Genomic DNA, 18,469 nt, shown 5'->3' with positions numbered 1-18,469 from the left:
ATATTAAAACGGGTCTATGGGGGGTAAATGGGGTAATATATTTAACAGTGAACGTTAATTGCAGGACCTTGGCATACCCTCGTGGGCCACTTGTGCTGAGGACTTCATCACCAAGCACAGAGAAGCCCTGGAGAGCGCACACGTGTCCGAGAATCTTCATCACTGGATCGACATCACCTTTGGATACAAGTAAGTTATCATCTTAGCCACAGAATAAGTAATATTCGTTAAAAAGGCCACGCTGTACACCACCCAGAAAATTACCTCACTAGTGCCAGGATCAATATAATAATAGAACAAGCTGTCGCCATTTTTTACTTCTAACTTACTGGCCCGATCGCATTTACTATCGTCACTGGGCTATTAAACTATGGATGATCAAAAATGGGGATCAAAAACTATGAGGGGTCTCGAAAAAAATTGCGTTACGTAATATATGAACGCCCCCCTGAAAGTGCATTGTGTCTCGCTCTCTCCTTAAGCAAAACGTGAGACTCAAATACACATTGGACCAAGAAATTGCAGAGGTGAAGTATCTCTATTTGCAATATATCATTTTTTGTGTAGGATGTCGGGACCAGCATCAGTAAAGGCGAAAAATGTATGGTTATCGCTAGTGGACGGTCATACAACGTTGCGACGGGGCGCAGGGGTCCAAATACTGTCCGCGCCGCACCCGCCGCGGGCAGCCCGACCTGCCCGACCCTCCCCTCCCGCTTTACATTGGACCAGTCGTAAGTAATAGCAAAGATTCATTGATTCATCATTAATAAATTACGTCACACGAATTACAAGATTTTTTAATCCTTCCCCCACGTCAGCGTCACATTTGGCAAACTCTACCTGCCAGGTGTGACGTGTGACGTCACAAAGTTAGCAATTTTTTTTAAATGAAATAGGAGGCAAACGAGCAGACGGATCACCTGATGGTAAGCGATTACCGCCGCCCATGGACACCCGCAACACCAACGAAATCAGCAATCTGAATTAGACATTAATATTTTAATGATTGGGCATGATTTTTCTTAGACTACACATCGTACACATTTAGTATCCTAAGCTAGACCTAGATTTTAAAACATCAACGACATTTTTTGACCATCCACAAATTACGTCACAGAGGGGGAGACCTATATTTTTCCTATGAAGAAGTGTGACAAGGGGTGTGGGAGGAGGGTCTAAAAAATTCGAAATGTTGTGATGTAATTAATGGACGATCCCATTCAGAATGTTAAATTGTATTTAGCGCCGTCCGTTAGCGTCACATAATTCAACAGTTATTTCCAGAATGTCCTTTCCAGGAAAATCCATAAAGCCTGACAGCTCAGACGAAGGGTCTGATGATGAAGAGGAATCCCAGCACCTGCCGCAGCACGTGTCGCGCCTGAGCGTGCCCGCGCGCGTGCGCAGGCACCAGAGCACGAGCCGGGCGCGCTCGCACAGCAAGGGCGAGGAACATTCCAGTAGCATTGACAGGTGCTTTCCAAATCCTCATTTTAACATCTGTAAAATCCAAGCACACACACAATAACACAGCAAAAGCAGCGAATAACATTCCAGTTGCATTGACAAGTATCTTTAAACAATATGAAGTAATCTTTAGAAGTAACGTTTTATCGTGTACCTTTACCCCAGATGAGTAGGCCATAAGACAATTTGGTGTATAGCTAAAGTAATATACAGCTAACATCTTCAAATCATCATTATACAAACACAGGGTTTACATCATTATACAAATATGTTTAAATTAATTTATGTTCAGTATAGTTCATTATATTTCATCTAAAAAATTAAAAATTGATAAATTTTGTCCTTCACTGCCTGAAACACAGGAACTCCTAGTTCAGGCATTTGTAACCCACTTTCGTCTACTAACAACTCTTAGTCTTTAAGATGAACCTCTGTACAATACTTTTTTTCCAATAAATTATTTGTTATTTGTTATCTAATTAAATTATGTACGTAAAAATGTATTGATTTGCATATAAATGTACAAATAATTTAATAATTGTTTTGTTCTTCTAATTGTAATTTTTGAATATGCCGATGTACAATTAATACAAATAAAATCTATTCTATCGATTCTATTCAAACAATTTCTGGAATCGATTTTTTTTGCGGAAAGAAAACATTGTGTATCAGTAGCTGTGCCCCAAATAAGTATGCCATAATACATTATACATTGCAAATAACTAAAATACGGTAGGCTATCTCCACTTCAATACAAACACAGCCAGGGAAAACACTACTACCCGACAAATAAACTCAATTTAAAATTCGCGCGCGCGGTTAATGTTAATTTTAACCACACTTATTTCTATTCTAGGTCCGCACATTCCAAGCACTACAGGGTCCAAAGATCAGAGCTAGGCAAAGGCGTCATCTACCTCCCCAAAGAATTCAACCCGGTCGCGTCCATACAAGCGTTAGAGGCCCTCGACAACTTCAAAACTAACTCCTTTTTCTCAAAAGCAGAAGAGAAAGAACGCCATAAAAATGTCAACACTTTAAACTTGGTCGCGGTTGACAGAAGTGAAACGGTCACTTCCAAAGATGACGACACAGCATTCACGAACCACATGTTCATGTATGATCAGGGTTATATAAAGAAGTTTAACGATGGACACTTAGACGTCTTGAAAGAAAGGAAGAATAGGAGTTTTAACACTCGCTACACCACTGATGCGGCGGTTTACAAGCAACTTGTGACGGAAAGCAGAAGACAGGACATGCTGGTCTTAGGCTGCCTCATAGTCGAGATATTCATGCATGTCTACATGAGACCTTTGAGGACGAATAGCGGGAATTTCATAGAGCGCTATAACAGCTGCAGAACGGTTTTAAAACATAATTTTGGCGGGCTGCCAAAGTGCGTTAGCTATGTGGCCTCGTTGCTTTTAAATGTATCGCCACCAAGCTTGAGTTTCAAGAACGAAATGAGCGCGAAGAAAGACGAACCCTTAAAGAAGATCATAGTGACAGACAAAGGTTTACCCCCACCAACGCCATCTCAACTGTTGCAACCACTCTTATCGCAACATTTAATCCCCTTCCCACCATCTTTCAACACCCTCTATAAGCTTCTAAGTACTCTTCACGAATACGAATTGGCGGCCAACGACTTAAACATCCTGTACATGTACGACTGTGACGGTATACAATGCGAGAAATACCAGAATGTCGACAAAACTAAGATGTATTTCAGCCAAAGAATAGCTGAAGGGAAAGTCCAGGCGTGCGCGACGCATTTAGACGTGCTGCTCAACCAAGTGACTTGTAACAATCAGTTTGATGTGTTGGATATCTTCTTGACACACTACATAGAGTTGCTTCAGAATAAGGATACCTCGGTGCTCGCGGCGTGGTATCTATTTGACACGATGAGCAAAGCTCTAGGCCCGGCAGAAACGAGAAGGAAACTCCTCAAACATATACTAAATCTTTACGAAGACGATGAGTTTGTCGTTGACAAGCCAGACCAACACAAACTGACCGAGTCCGACCCAGTTTCCTCATCAGGTCTTGCCAGTAAGCAGAAGTTTGTCAAGCTGTACCATCATATATTCCTCCTCCAACTCATGGTTAGACTAGGCCTGCAATGTTTCCTGGACAACTTCACTCAACATCTAGTAGAAGCTGTTGGTGGTTACAAAGATGTCACTACAGAAGTCGGCTCTCCGGGACATCTATGCCATCACCGATCCATGGCTAATAAAAAACCTAGGTATTCCGACGATAACCTCAAAAGCGCGCTTTCGAATACGGACATATTCTCTCCGGACACTTCATACGGTTCTGAACACGTTATGACTCCTAGCATTGATAAGATGGAGATGAATGATTCTAAAGAGAAAGACGCTGATAACAGAAGCGAGAATGATTTGTTCCACTTTGAAACGGAAAAGGAAAGATTACCAAGTCGCAGCAGCAGGAGCAAATCTCCTGCAGATTCCATGGATTCGTACACTTTAAACGTTAATCATGACGGTAACATGCACACACCTTCACCTTCAGCAGAAGTATTCGCAAAGGACTTTAGTCCGTCCACAAGCCGACCTCAAAAAGAACTTAATGTCCTAATAACTAAAGACGAAACTCCAACGCAAGAAACACCAACCAGAGGTCCAATGTCGCCTACGATAGACATCCCTAAGAAGATGTTCACAAGCTACTTACACTTCGCTGATGATGATAAGGGAAATGATGCTCCCAACAGAAGGATAGAGAGTTTAGATTTGAATAGACAAGATGCGTCACCGAAAAGCATAGGGGAGGATTCTCAAGAAGATGAACAGAATGCGTGTAAGATTTCAGATATGAGTTCAGAGAGTTTGATCTGGTTGGCTCATAGATTAGGTCCAGTATTGACTTGTAGGTACATAACTCGGAACTTGTTGAAGATGTTGACGCTGTGTTATATCGGGAAGGATAACCTGGCGCCTTGGGAGGGCGATGGTCAGGACGAGTTCGATGAGATCTCGATAGCGAATAGCAAGGTGGTGGGGGACAGGAACGCCGCGAAGGTGATAAAGTGCCTCACTACCATTGTTGGTGAGTATGAACCAGACTATTCTAAACCATTGAAAATTATATAGATTGTTGTTTTGACAAAAAAAAAATTGGGGCAAGTAGCTCTTAACTGGGGTAATTGAGTATTCACACGATACAGTAACATTTTCGGCATCTTAAGAAATATATTAAAATGGTACTGGCTCTGTGAGCTGTCTTGTGAACCACCATGGCTCCGACATTTAAAAAAAAACCATAAAAACTCCAAGAACAAAAAAAAAACAACCGGCCAAGTGCGAGTCGGACTCGCCCACCGAGGGTTCCGTACTTTTTAATATTTGTTGTTATAGCGGCAACAGAAATACATCATCTGTGAAAATTTCAACTGTCTAGCTATCACGGTTCATGAGATACAGCCTGGTGACAGACAGACTGACAGTGGTCTTAGTCCCGTTTATACCCTTTGAGTACGGAACCCTAAAAATACCGATCACCCAAAAAACTTTCACGAGTATCGGTTGAAAAATGCTTGTAGAGAACAGTCGGACTTACGATTTGCTTAAGCTCAAGCTGAGCAAATTGTACGTGTGACTGTTCTCCTCGTGCGTCGCGCTCACTCCGTCAATAAAGAAAAAAATATACTGGGGCATTTTGGGGCAAAAAACAAGAGGCAGTTATTTATAATTTTCGACATAAATTAAAATAAACGTATACTGTCGTAGGTTTGAATCACGAATTAATAAACTAGTGGATGTGAAATGACTCCTATTTAGTATGAAAACCAGTGTCGCTAAACTCACACATTCATAGCCACGTTAAAATACGTCACACACTTACAAAATTGCTCTGATTCGTAGCAACTTTCCCTACCAAAAGGTTATTACCGGTGGACATTTCTCGAACGAATATCAACTGTAGGCTACATGAGTGACGGTTTAAAATATAATGTCAAAGCTATATGACATACGACTCTTTCATTATCTCATTCATCTCACAAAAGCTCGCTCAACGTTCACCTAATACAACTACTCAACACCAGATGGCGTTATTTTATATAATTTTAAAATCACTTACTTATTACAGGCGAGAAAAGGGCTAAAAAACCAGTATAAGTAAGGTCTAATTACGCATGGTTTGTTACGGATCTCACGGTCACGTTACACTGGTGTTTTCGAGATCTCTACACGCCTGCGAGTAGCTAACCGTTGGAACTTCTTTCCATTCGACGATATAGGGAGGGGACAGTGTAATCGGAGTATTTTATCGATATTTGTGTGTTCAGTTAGGTATTGATATTTCATTACTGTATGTTTTAACACATTTAGACGATACTTTATTTATGATTATAATATAGGTAGTGATAATCGTGATTGTATGAAAAATAATATGTAGTACAGTACAACAAATATCTAACTAGAAATTGGTTTCTTATTAATTGACCAACTAGGTTGTTAATGTGAACATTAAATATATCTTAGTCAAACAGATAAAATCATAGTTCTTTAAAGGTCTATTAACTCGGTATTGCTGTTATTTTGTAATCACAAATCTGCAATTACTTACATAAGTAAGTATTCGTCTTTAACAATATATTTACTTGTAGCAGCATTTAAGGCCAATCTAGACGGGACAACCTGATTAAATTGTCAAATTAATTGTATGGTGTGAAAGCATACATGAAACTGGCTCATCGATCCCTGATTTGATTGTAAGATTGTGACCTATCAAATCAGGAAGGGGGGCGGCAAAATTCCAATATTTGACGCTAGTTTCCATGGGACGGAACACTTTTTATTAATTTAGTGAGCCCGAATGTCACTAATAATTACTAAATTAGTAACTAAGTTTTAGGCGTGTGGACGCTAGATGAGATGTATGGCAATTTTATCCCCAGAAATCTTTCTCTAAGAAATGCTCCTAGCATATGGTGCTATATTCTTGCCCAGTAGCATTGATCCATTTATTTTTAATATCGGCATCTTGTGGTAACCTACAATAATTAATAATAAAGAAATAGAAAATATAAAACGTTTATTCATGGCACATTGCATGCATTGTACGCATAAGTGCATTAAGTACCTAGTCTAATTATATTAACGATGAAAATATGATGGGTGTAAAAAACAAAAACGTATGTAAAGGAATACGAAGGTTTGAAAGGTTGCCATGAAATGACCCCGACTTAACTTAGTGCTTGATGACCAGAGCTGCCATATTTACTAAGACATTGATTATCCCAAATAATAATTAGAAACGTGTCTAAAATAATAATTTATTACCGAACCAAACATCAAACTTGAAATATCGTAACTTTAACTTTATCGATATAAATATCGACATTGCGCAGCATCTGAGTAGCGAAGTTATTTGACATTTAGGATAGCGAATATTCCAGATAAACGTAAAGAATAGTGACAAAGGATTGTGAACTCTAAGTTCTAACTAATAAAATATAAATTTACTTAACGAACATCGTAAATAATGCAAAATAAACAGATTTTTCGTATTTATCGGATTATATTTAAATAAATAACCACCGGTGATAGGAAATACCTCCACGTGAAAGATTTTTTAAACCGCTGTGATTTCTGCAGCTTAATACTGCACAATACGGCATTTTAAATTTAATTATCAATTTTTGTTAGACGAGCGTACGTACGACGTGAATGTCATTCGAGCATGAAGTTTACACAACAACTGAGCATAGTCTGTGCATAAAGTGAGTCGGTCGCTACTAACTGTCGGATAGACGGGAACGCCCACTTGCCATCTCCATCCTACTCCGTGGTTTGAATCTGGATCGCAAAGTTTTATTCGTTCTCGATAAAACTTACTTTGTGCGTTTCTATCTCAAAATATTCTTTCAGCAATGTACGGCGAGCAACTAATCATCTTCCAATACCTACCCCACATGGGGGAGCTCATAGCTTCATGTCGAAGACGACTGTCCGCGCCGCTAGAGGGCGGTGCTGTGGCCTGCCTACAACTAGTCAAGTACTTGGTGCCTTACATGTGCGATGCTAAAGTTATGGAACAATTGCAAGTAAGTGAATTTATAAACAAATTTATTGTTGTGTGTATTTTCATAGTTTCACGTCGAAGATGACAGTCCGAGCGGCTAGAGGGCGCTGTAGCCTGTATACAACTTGTCAAGTACTTGGTGCCTTACATGTGCGATAATGGAATAGTTGCAGGTAAGTGAATTTAGTTACACATCTATTATTGTGTGTATTAATCATAATCATAAATGTTAATTTGTTAATCATAAATTAAGGTCATAGTTTCATGTCGATGACTGTCCGCGCCGCTAGAGGGCGCTGTAGCCTGTATACAACTTGTCAAGTACTTGGTGTCTTACATGTGCGATGCTAAGGTCATGGAATAGTTGCAGGTAAGTGAATTTAGTTACACGTCTATTATTGTGTGTATTAAGGTCATAGTTTCATGTCGATGACTGTCCGCGCCGCTAGAGGGCGCTGTAGTCTGTTTACAACTTGTCAAGTACTTGGTGCCTTACATGTGCGACGAAGGGAAGGTTATGGAGCAGTTGCAAGTAAGTTGAAATGAAAATGAAAAATGAAAATGAAAAATGATTTATTTGTGTATCCAAAATGCAGCTTATTACAAAGTAGAATTACATTTTTAGGAGTATTCTATTCTATTGTTAGACAGCCTAGGAATAGTGTCCTGAGCCCTAAACTAGGTAAACCTGTCTTATAGGGATCAGGGAATAAACCACCGCCAGTTCTAGCAATGCAGCAAAGGTTGGTTGTGAACACAAGTTAAAAACAGATACAGATGGTCAGATCGCTGTTACTTATACAATTTTAAAGTTTAGCAAGGATGATATGATATGACATTATCAGCTATAGTATATTCATCTGTATTATATATGTTTACTATTTGTCTATTAATTTAGAAACAAGTCTATTGTCGCGTGAATTAAGTTTATAGCTTCATGTCGGAGACTGTCGCCGCTAGATGCCGGTGCTGACACAATACAATTTTTAGGGTTCGTAGTCCACCCTTATAGTTTCGGCATGTCCGTCTGTCCGAGTCTTTTCTCCGTGATCGTTAGTGCTAGAAAGCTGCAATTTGGCATGGATATAAAAATCAATAAATCCGACAGTCGTACAATAAAATCTAAAAACATTTATGACCAGACATGCAAGGTCTCCGATTGAAAGTTTACCCTTACCCTTTACCCTTCCCTCGAGACTGCCGCGCCCTGGAGTTTACAGGCTGTTCAAAGATAGGCTAAGAAAATCAAACTTGGGGCGAAACTCGCCGCTATCTAGGTTTTATCAAACTTACAATCATCTCCCGAACTCCTTGGAGGTTGATATACTTGGTAACAGCCTCATAGACTTTAAAAGAAAAGTGCTGAAGTATTTCAGCTCCCAGGACTCCGAGAGACGGTAATGTGCATGTTAGGTTAGGCTGAAACATTAACACTTAAATTGTATTTTCATGTCCCTGCATGTTTTCCTCATAACATTGTCTCTCTTCTTAAAATATGTTAATGTTAATTAAGTAATCATCACTTTTCTATTGCAAAGTGCAAATTGCTCTTATTCTCTTAATATTTTAATAATTGTTAAATAATTGTAAAATTTTATTTATTAATAGCTTAAGTCTAAATGTCCCACTGTACCTATATAGTATGTCCTAAGATACTGGTATAAGCTGTGGTTACCTATAATTGGACAAACATTTAACCTCAATGTTATGTAAGCTACAGATTGTTTTTTCATGATGTATTGTCTGTTGGTGATCCCAAATAAATAAATAAATAAAATAAAGTAAGTTCTAAGGAAAAAATCATGGCTATACGTCTTTTACTTTAATTAAGTATTGATGATGCAAATTTGCCTTGTCTTTTTGGTTTTGGTTTGGTTTCCTCGTATTCGATATGAAAAGTAGATCGTTTAACTCGGGTGAAAGGAACCAACACCAAGGCATAATTTCATCCCTTTGAAAACAATCTTCTATACTAATATCTCTAGTTCAGTCTATTACGACGGAAGGGTAACTACGGAACCCTACACTGAGCATGGCCCGACATGCTCTTGGCCGGTTTTATTTAGAAAGTAATGCATTCAGATTTACGCTCGACTATCTTATAGGTTTATAGAACTATTGTTTTTAGGGTTCCGTACCCAAAGGGTAAAAACGGGACCCTATTACTAAGACTCCGCTGTCTGTCTGTCTGTCCGTCTGTCACCAGGCTTTATCTCACGAACCGTGATAGCTAGACAGTTGAAATTTTCACAGATGATGTATTTCTGTTGCCGGTATAACAACAAATACTAAAAACAGAATATAAATATTTAAATGGGGTTCCCATACAACAAACGTGATTTTTTGCCGTTTTTTTGCGTAATGGTACGGAACCCTTCGTGCGCGAGTCCGACTCGCACTTGGCCGGTTTTTTTGTCTCAGCAGAGTTAGTCTCTGTTAGTTATGTGTTATTTCAGGACACGTTCCTGAGGATGATCGTGCAGCCGGCGCTGCGGCTGGCGGCCACGACGCGCACGGCGTGCCCGAGCGGGGCGCGCGCGCGGCGCGCACTGGCGCGCAAGCTGCTGGACGCGCTGCGCGCGCTCGCGCTGCGCGTCGGGCCCGAGATGACGAGGCGCCATCTGTGCGTGCCCGCGCTGCAGAGGTAACATAACTAAACTTATTGATTCCATATGTGTATTTGTTTTTTGTAATTTTTGGTTAATTTTATTGCTTGTAAATATTAACATGTAAAAGTGCCCCTGTGGCCTATTTGCTGAATATATGTTTGATGTTTGAAATAAATATTATTTGATTAAAAAAATGTACAAAAAAGGTGAACCTTTTTTTGCATTTTTTTATCTTTTTGTACTTTTTTTTAACCAACATTAGTACATTAACCAAATATGGTGAGCCATATTTAGAGCGAAATCACAGATTATATAATAGTTTTTACGAACAGATACTTATCTCTCAAAGAAAACGAAAATACCTACCGTTTTGATACCTAATACCTACACAAAAATACAATGGAGTAACCTTCAACGCGCCGGCACGACGCTAGGGTTGCCGACGCTTCTTTCAAATACTTAAAGGTGTCTTAGGTTATCTATAAATGTGTCGTAAGAACATTACCTACATCTTTAAAACGCGTCAACACGTGTGGGAACCAACTAGCTGGCTTTTGTACCGCCGGCGGGACGAGATTCGTAGACATAAATCCGAGCTCGCGCGGAGAGTTCCATAGGCCTGGCGAAATGTACTGTTGTTCTACCCGACATTTCAAAACACATTTCTTAACATAAAAAGGTCAAAACATAAAAAATTCAAGTAATTATTAATTATCTTTAGAAATAGTACGCAAAATCTATTTTAAATATATTTTTAAGTGTGATTATATCACATCATTATATAATCCAGTGTGATAACTGCCTAACACAGGTTTGTTTTGTTTCAGATTTTTCTTGGCTTTTGACAAAGCGACAGGCAAGTTGGACAACTGGCCGAAAATGGACGAGTCGACTGTTGAAAAGGTAGACTACTCACAACACAATCCCTATACTTTACTTACTCAGTAATATCATAAATGTGATAGTAGCTTTGACTATCTGTTTGTATTACCTGTTCTCGTTTAAACCGGTTACCCAATGTCCGATTTAGATGGGGGGGATTTAGTTTGAGTCCCAGGAAAGGACATAAAAAATGTATACCGAAAAGTAATCCCTTAAGGGAGTGAAAAGGAGGGAGGAATTTATTTACTATGCAAGAAAGGTATTGAAGTAACAGAAGCTATTAGTTTTATTATATTTTGGTACAGTCAGCGGCAGAAGTTGCTAAGCGGGCGAGGTGTTCAAAATGATTTTGACGCAACTTTATTTATAAGAGAATAAGAGCAGGTCCAGGTAATTTTGAACACCTCGCCCGCTTATCAACTTCTGCTGCTGACTTTCAATTGCATGACTGCATTTTCATTAATCAAAATTTCCGAAAGTTAATAAGTGTAATTTGTTTAAGACGGAAACCGAAGCGTCCGAGGGGGGGTTCCTGGAGATCTGCCGCGACGGCACCACGGCCGAGTGGACCGTCCGCGACGGCCGGGTGCTCCGCGCCGACCTGCCCGACTTGGCCTGCACTCCCCCCGACCTGGCCGATCGACCCCCCGACGTGAGTATACTCTGTTTTTTTATTCCGTGGACTAAAATGACAACCACAAATGTCAAACGTACAAATAATGTGACCAGCTTAAAACAAACAGTTGTGATCTTTGATTTTGGTTTGTGATTAACTGTGGTTGGTGAAACTGGGCCTAAGAGTGGCCAATTACCTTAGGAGTATATATAAAAAGGAGAGGAGAGTCGTATTACCTGTATTTAAACTGTGTGAAGTGTGCAATTAATAGTATTGTCTTGTAATATCTACTATTCTGTCTCAGGCCCAAGAAGAACTTCTAATAGTGTTCAACGAAGAGTTGGCGTATCAAGCGTACAGTACTTTCGCTCGATTCATAGGGGCCGAGACTATCGAGCGGTGTCTGAAGAACAGCGACACAATTCGAGCGCTCTGCAGGAAGTACGAGCGGAGTACTTCGCTCACAGTCAGGTAATGTTGTCATCATAACAGGTTTGTAAAGTGGTGCGTAGACGCACAGATCAGGGATGTAACGGATCTGGTTTTATCGGAACCGAAAGCGGAACCGGATGTTTTAAATTTATTTTATCGGAACCAGAAACGGAATCGGAACCGAAAACGGAACCGAAACCAGAATCGGAACCTGAGACGGTACTGTCAGTAGGTACACATTACACAGTACGACACATACGAACTATAGTTTATATACAATAACACGAATAAAATAAACGACAAATTAGTGTAGCACGTGACAAGCGGGGCGACGAGCGAATGACTGGTATAAACCTGTAAAAAATTTTTTGCGATTTCGTGGTTGGTCCTATAGTAAAAGTTGCTCAGTATAAGCCCAAAACCTCCCTGGCAACAGGAATGCACATATCTTTAGCCACCCTGTATAATTTCAGCTCGCCACTCCGCAGCCGCGTGCAGTCCTCGTTGAGCGATGAGCCAATCAGCCGCAAGATAGACATTCCACCGCGGCCCGAGATCGAGCATATGTCGAGTTCCAATAGCTTTGGCTCGAATGTCACTCTAGTAGGCAACAGGTATTTATTTATATAATAAAATATAAGCATAGAAAGAGCATCAACTCCACTTGCTCACAAAATTTTTTTATTTATTTATTTAACTCGAATAAAAATCTATTAACCTTTTGGACGCCAATGACCGATATTAACGCGCAACGCCAAAGACCCCATATGCATAAAGTTCAATTTCAGTTTTGACACTTCGGTGACGTGGCGTCTGGATGACTGCTTTTGTGTTTGACACGGCGTCGAAAAGGTTAATTCAACTATTTGGAACAGGATCGACGTCGCCGCCGTCGACGACGTCCGAGCGCAGTCGTCGCAGCACGACGTGGTGGCGTACAAGACGGACAACGGCGTCAAGACGAACAGGTCGGTACATGTCCAGCACTCATGTACATAGGCTACGTACCTACATCCCACTTCTCATTACTGGACCCAGTCTTATTAAGAGTTTGGGCTATAGTCCATAGCGGTTGGGAGACTTCACACTATATAGTTCATACATATCCATACCTAATTTCTCACTGTTGTATACTGCTTTCCTACGAGTTTGACGTCGATAAAATAGATACATAGTTTTTAAGCTTCCCTAATTTCGATAACCTTATGTTTTATAGCTATAGCAAAAATTTCGATATCCGTTAATTTGAGCTAAGAAATGTCTTAAGTCATCCTAAATCATATTTTACGTAAATGTTATCCGCAGGCATCTCCGCGGCGACTGGCTAATATACTGGGAGCACGAAATCGGGCGTCCAGACAAAGAGTCCCGTTTCAACCTGAAGCAAATAAAGTTGCAGACCTTCGCCGGCCACACGCACTCCGTGAAGTCCATACACTGTCTGGATAACGAGCATAGCTTCATGAGTGGGAGTAAGGATAAGACAGTACGGCTGTGGTCTCTCAGGAACCAGGTTAGTTACTTACCCAGAGCAGATATAGTTGCAGACATTCGCCAACCACACGCACTCCGTCAAGTCCATACACTGAATAACGAGTATAGCTTCATGAGTGGGCGTAAAGATAAGACAGAACGACTGTGGTCTCTTAGGAACCAGGTTAGTTCACAGAGTAAATACAGAGTAATAATAATTATTAAATCTAAAATCGATCATAGTTTCTGACTTCTCCATACTGACCCATTTGGATTGATTTCCCTGTATATTATAATAGCGTATAAACCATACGATATAACAAGTTGTATATTGTTTGTATATTTATCTAAACACAGAAGCGAAATTGGATTCACACACTTCTTGAGATTTGTTCAATAATTCCAATCATACACAGCTCTCTCTTCAGCATCTCTTTCTTCTGGGTTTAACCTTTTCGACGCCAACGATGGATAATACGGATATATCCGAACCGCAGGTCCAACGCCAAAGACGGGTTAATCCGTCACAGACCACAGAGCCGCATAACCTAATTTTATTTATTTTAATTTCTTATTGCAAATGTAAAATGTAAATTATACCTATGGACCAATGTTATCTGGAATAAATGATTTTATTTATTTATTGTTATTTATAGACCTACGTGCATATGCATAAAGTTCAATTTCAGTTTTGACACTTCGGTGTCGTGGCGTCCGAGTGACAGCTTTTGTGTTTGACACGACGTCGAAAAGGTTAAGCAAATTAATTTAAGACCTTAATTTACGTTAATTTTTCAGGGCGACGGCAACGCCACAAGCCAATGCAACTGGACGTACACGGGCCATAAAAAGGGCGTTTTATCTCTCACGTTCCTCGAGTCCCTCCGCCTGGCCGTCTCCACCGACAGCGTCGTGCACATCTGGGACCCGTTCATGGAGAACGTGGTGTCCCAGTTGGACAATATAAAATCGCCCGTGAGCATAGTGAGGACGTTTCAAGGGCCCTCTACTGTGATCATAGCTGCTACTACGGATGCGACGCTCAAGGTTATCGATGCTAGAGCTTGTAACTACACCAGCGAACTGAAGGTGAGAAAGATTCACTCTCACTGATATATAATCTTTTAGACCAGGGGTCACCAATTAGTTTCTTCAGGGGTCCGGTTCTTCAAATAAAATGACCATCGCGGTCCGTTTTTCCTTGAGTTTATTAAATAAAGAAAAAATAAAATAGGTTGGCGGTCCGGATGCGGACCGCGGTCCGCCATTTGGTGACCCCTGTTTTAGACTATATGCAAAATTCATTAATCTATATTCATTTATTTCTCCATCCATCTTTCGTTCATTCATCATTCATTCACTCATTCAACCAAAAATTCATTCCTTCCTTCATCCATCATTCATTCACTCATTCGTTTATTTAATCATTCATTCGTTTATTCATTCATTCATGTATTCATTCATGAAATAAAACTATGAAAACGGATTATATCGCGTATATTGAATTTATAATACATCCCGACGTTTCGAACTCTTTACAGCGTTCGTGGTCAACGGGTGACTGAGGAAAAATTACAAAATGCAAAAATACCCACATACTAAAATAATGAACAATCATAGACTACAAACTTTAAGGCTGGTTGTACATGCAAAATATTTATTCTTTTTTACTTGAAAAATAATTATAGTGTATAACTAGCCTTATGAACCGATTTTGCATGTACAACCAGCCTTAAAGTTTGTAGTCTATGATTGTTCATTATTTTAGTATGTGGGTATTTTTGCATTTTGTAATTTTTCCTCAGTCACCCGTTGACCACGAACGCTGTAAAGAGTTCGAAACGTCGGGATGTATTATAAAATTAATATACGCGATATAATCCGTTTTCATAGTTTTATTTCATGAGTAACTATCGCGGTAACCGAAGACAATATCATGTATTCATTCATTCATCCATCTCTTACTCATCCGTTGAAGAGGCTAGAAATTGTGAAGTTAATGGACAAGTTAGTTAACCTCTTGTCATTTTTGTTTTGTTATTTTAAATAACTTTAATTACTATATTAAAATGTCCACACCATTCAACACTATGTTGTCACAGTCCTCTGCCTTGTTACAGTTACCGGCGACGGCCAGCACGTTCGTGCGCTGCCTGTGCGTGCACTCGTCGTGGGTCGCGTGCGGGCTCGCGTCCGGGCACGTGGTGGTGCTGGACGCGCGCGCCGGCACGCCCAGGGCACACTGGCGTGCTCACGACGGGGAGGTATGTACGTCTCTACTATAGCGACGGCCAGCACGTTCGTGCGCTGCCTGTGCGTGCACTCGTCGTGGGTCGCGTGCGGGCTCGCGTCCGGGCACGTGGTGGTGCTGGACGCGCGCGCCGGCACGCCCAGGGCACACTGGCGTGCTCACGACGGGGAGGTATGTACGTCTCTACTATAGCGACGGCCAGCACGTTCGTGCGCTGCCTGTGCGTGCACTCGTCGTGGGTCGCGTGCGGGCTCGCGTCCGGGCACGTGGTGGTGCTGGACGCGCGCGCCGGCACGCCCAGGGCACACTGGCGTGCTCACGACGGGGAGGTATGTACGTCTCTACTATAGCGACGGCCAGCACGTTCGTGCGCTGCCTGTGCGTGCACTCGTCGTGGGTCGCGTGCGGGCTCGCGTCCGGGCACGTGGTGGTGCTGGACGCGCGCGCCGGCACGCCCAGGGCACACTGGCGTGCTCACGACGGGGAGGTATGTACGTCTCTACTATAGCGACGGCCAGCACGTTCGTGCGCTGCCTGTGCGTGCACTCGTCGTGGGTCGCGTGCGGGCTCGCGTCCGGGCACGTGGTGGTGCTGGACGCGCGCGCCGGCACGCCCAGGGCACACTGGCGTGCTCACGACGGGGAGGTATGTACGTCTCTACTATAGCGACGGCCAGCACGTTCGTGCGCTGCCTGTGCGTGCACTCGTCGTGGGTCGCGTGCGGGCTCGCGTCCGGGCACGTGGTGGTGCTGGACGCGCGCGCCGGCACGCCCAGGGCACACTGGCGTGCTCACGACGGGGAGGTATGTACGTCTCTACTATAGCGACGGCCAGCACGTTCGTGCGCTGCCTGTGCGTGCACTCGTCGTGGGTCGCGTGCGGGCTCGCGTCCGGGCACGTGGTGGTGCTGGACGCGCGCGCCGGCACGCCCAGGGCACACTGGCGTGCTCACGACGGGGAGGTATGTACGTCTCTACTATAGCGACGGCCAGCACGTTCGTGCGCTGCCTGTGCGTGCACTCGTCGTGGGTCGCGTGCGGGCTCGCGTCCGGGCACGTGGTGGTGCTGGACGCGCGCGCCGGCACGCCCAGGGCACACTGGCGTGCTCACGACGGGGAGGTATGTACGTCTCTACTATAGCGACGGCCAGCACGTTCGTGCGCTGCCTGTGCGTGCACTCGTCGTGGGTCGCGTGCGGGCTCGCGTCCGGGCACGTGGTGGTGCTGGACGCGCGCGCCGGCACGCCCAGGGCACACTGGCGTGCTCACGACGGGGAGGTATGTACGTCTCTACTATAGCGACGGCCAGCACGTTCGTGCGCTGCCTGTGCGTGCACTCGTCGTGGGTCGCGTGCGGGCTCGCGTCCGGGCACGTGGTGGTGCTGGACGCGCGCGCCGGCACGCCCAGGGCACACTGGCGTGCTCACGACGGGGAGGTATGTACGTCTCTACTATAGCGACGGCCAGCACGTTCGTGCGCTGCCTGTGCGTGCACTCGTCGTGGGTCGCGTGCGGGCTCGCGTCCGGGCACGTGGTGGTGCTGGACGCGCGCGCCGGCACGCCCAGGGCACACTGGCGTGCTCACGACGGGGAGGTATGTACGTCTCTACTATAGCGACGGCCAGCACGTTCGTGCGCTGCCTGTGCGTGCACTCGTCGTGGGTCGCGTGCGGGCTCGCGTCCGGGCACGTGGTGGTGCTGGACGCGCGCGCCGGCACGCCCAGGGCACACTGGCGTGCTCACGACGGGGAGGTATGTACGTCTCTACTATAGCGACGGCCAGCACGTTCGTGCGCTGCCTGTGCGTGCACTCGTCGTGGGTCGCGTGCGGGCTCGCGTCCGGGCACGTGGTGGTGCTGGACGCGCGCGCCGGCACGCCCAGGGCACACTGGCGTGCTCACGACGGGGAGGTATGTACGTCTACTATAGCGACGGCCAGCACGTTCGTGCGCTGCCTGTGCGTGCACTCGTCGTGGGTCGCGTGCGGGCTCGCGTCCGGGCACGTGGTGGTGCTGGACGCGCGCGCCGGCACGCCCAGGGCACACTGGCGTGCTCACGACGGGGAGGTATGTACGTCTCTACTATAGCGACGGCCAGCACGTTCGTGCGCTGCCTGTGCGTGCACTCGTCGTGGGTCGCGTGCGGGCTCGCGTCCGGGCACGTGGTGGTGCTGGACGCGCGCGCCGGCACGCCCAGGGCACACTGGCGTGCTCACGACGGGGAGGTATGTACGTCTCTACTATAGCGACGGCCAGCACGTTCGTGCGCTGCCTGTGCGTGCACTCGTCGTGGGTCGCGTGCGGGCTCGCGTCCGGGCACGTGGTGGTGCTGGACGCGCGCGCCGGCACGCCCAGGGCACACTGGCGTGCTCACGACGGGGAGGTATGTACGTCTCTACTATAGCGACGGCCAGCACGTTCGTGCGCTGCCTGTGCGTGCACTCGTCGTGGGTCGCGTGCGGGCTCGCGTCCGGGCACGTGGTGGTGCTGGACGCGCGCGCCGGCACGCCCAGGGCACACTGGCGTGCTCACGACGGGGAGGTATGTACGTCTCTACTATAGCGACGGCCAGCACGTTCGTGCGCTGCCTGTGCGTGCACTCGTCGTGGGTCGCGTGCGGGCTCGCGTCCGGGCACGTGGTGGTGCTGGACGCGCGCGCCGGCACGCCCAGGGCACAC

At 44.5% G+C, this 18,469-nt stretch overlaps 1 protein-coding gene across 1 annotated transcript in view; it reads left to right on the top strand.

Annotated features, from left to right (window-relative positions):
• The window catches only part of LOC134744026 (WD repeat-containing protein 81), a 32,350-nt gene that overhangs the window by 4,547 nt on the left and 9,334 nt on the right, over window positions 1-18,469 (top strand). The window contains exons 5-18 of the mRNA XM_063677663.1: window positions 65-189; window positions 568-734; window positions 1,302-1,476; window positions 2,327-4,551; window positions 7,377-7,552; window positions 9,987-10,174; window positions 10,967-11,042; window positions 11,524-11,673; window positions 11,942-12,108; window positions 12,543-12,683; window positions 12,945-13,037; window positions 13,375-13,582; window positions 14,341-14,631; window positions 15,663-15,806. Coding sequence (XP_063533733.1) covers window positions 65-189; window positions 568-734; window positions 1,302-1,476; window positions 2,327-4,551; window positions 7,377-7,552; window positions 9,987-10,174; window positions 10,967-11,042; window positions 11,524-11,673; window positions 11,942-12,108; window positions 12,543-12,683; window positions 12,945-13,037; window positions 13,375-13,582; window positions 14,341-14,631; window positions 15,663-15,806 — 4,326 coding nt within the window. The remainder of the gene's footprint in view (window positions 1-64; window positions 190-567; window positions 735-1,301; window positions 1,477-2,326; window positions 4,552-7,376; window positions 7,553-9,986; window positions 10,175-10,966; window positions 11,043-11,523; window positions 11,674-11,941; window positions 12,109-12,542; window positions 12,684-12,944; window positions 13,038-13,374; window positions 13,583-14,340; window positions 14,632-15,662; window positions 15,807-18,469) is intronic.

Source organism: Cydia strobilella, chromosome 9, assembly GCF_947568885.1.
Source record: "Cydia strobilella chromosome 9, ilCydStro3.1, whole genome shotgun sequence".
Classification (NCBI taxonomy): Eukaryota; Metazoa; Arthropoda; class Insecta; order Lepidoptera; family Tortricidae; genus Cydia; species Cydia strobilella.
This window is presented reverse-complemented; position numbering and strand designations above follow the sequence as displayed.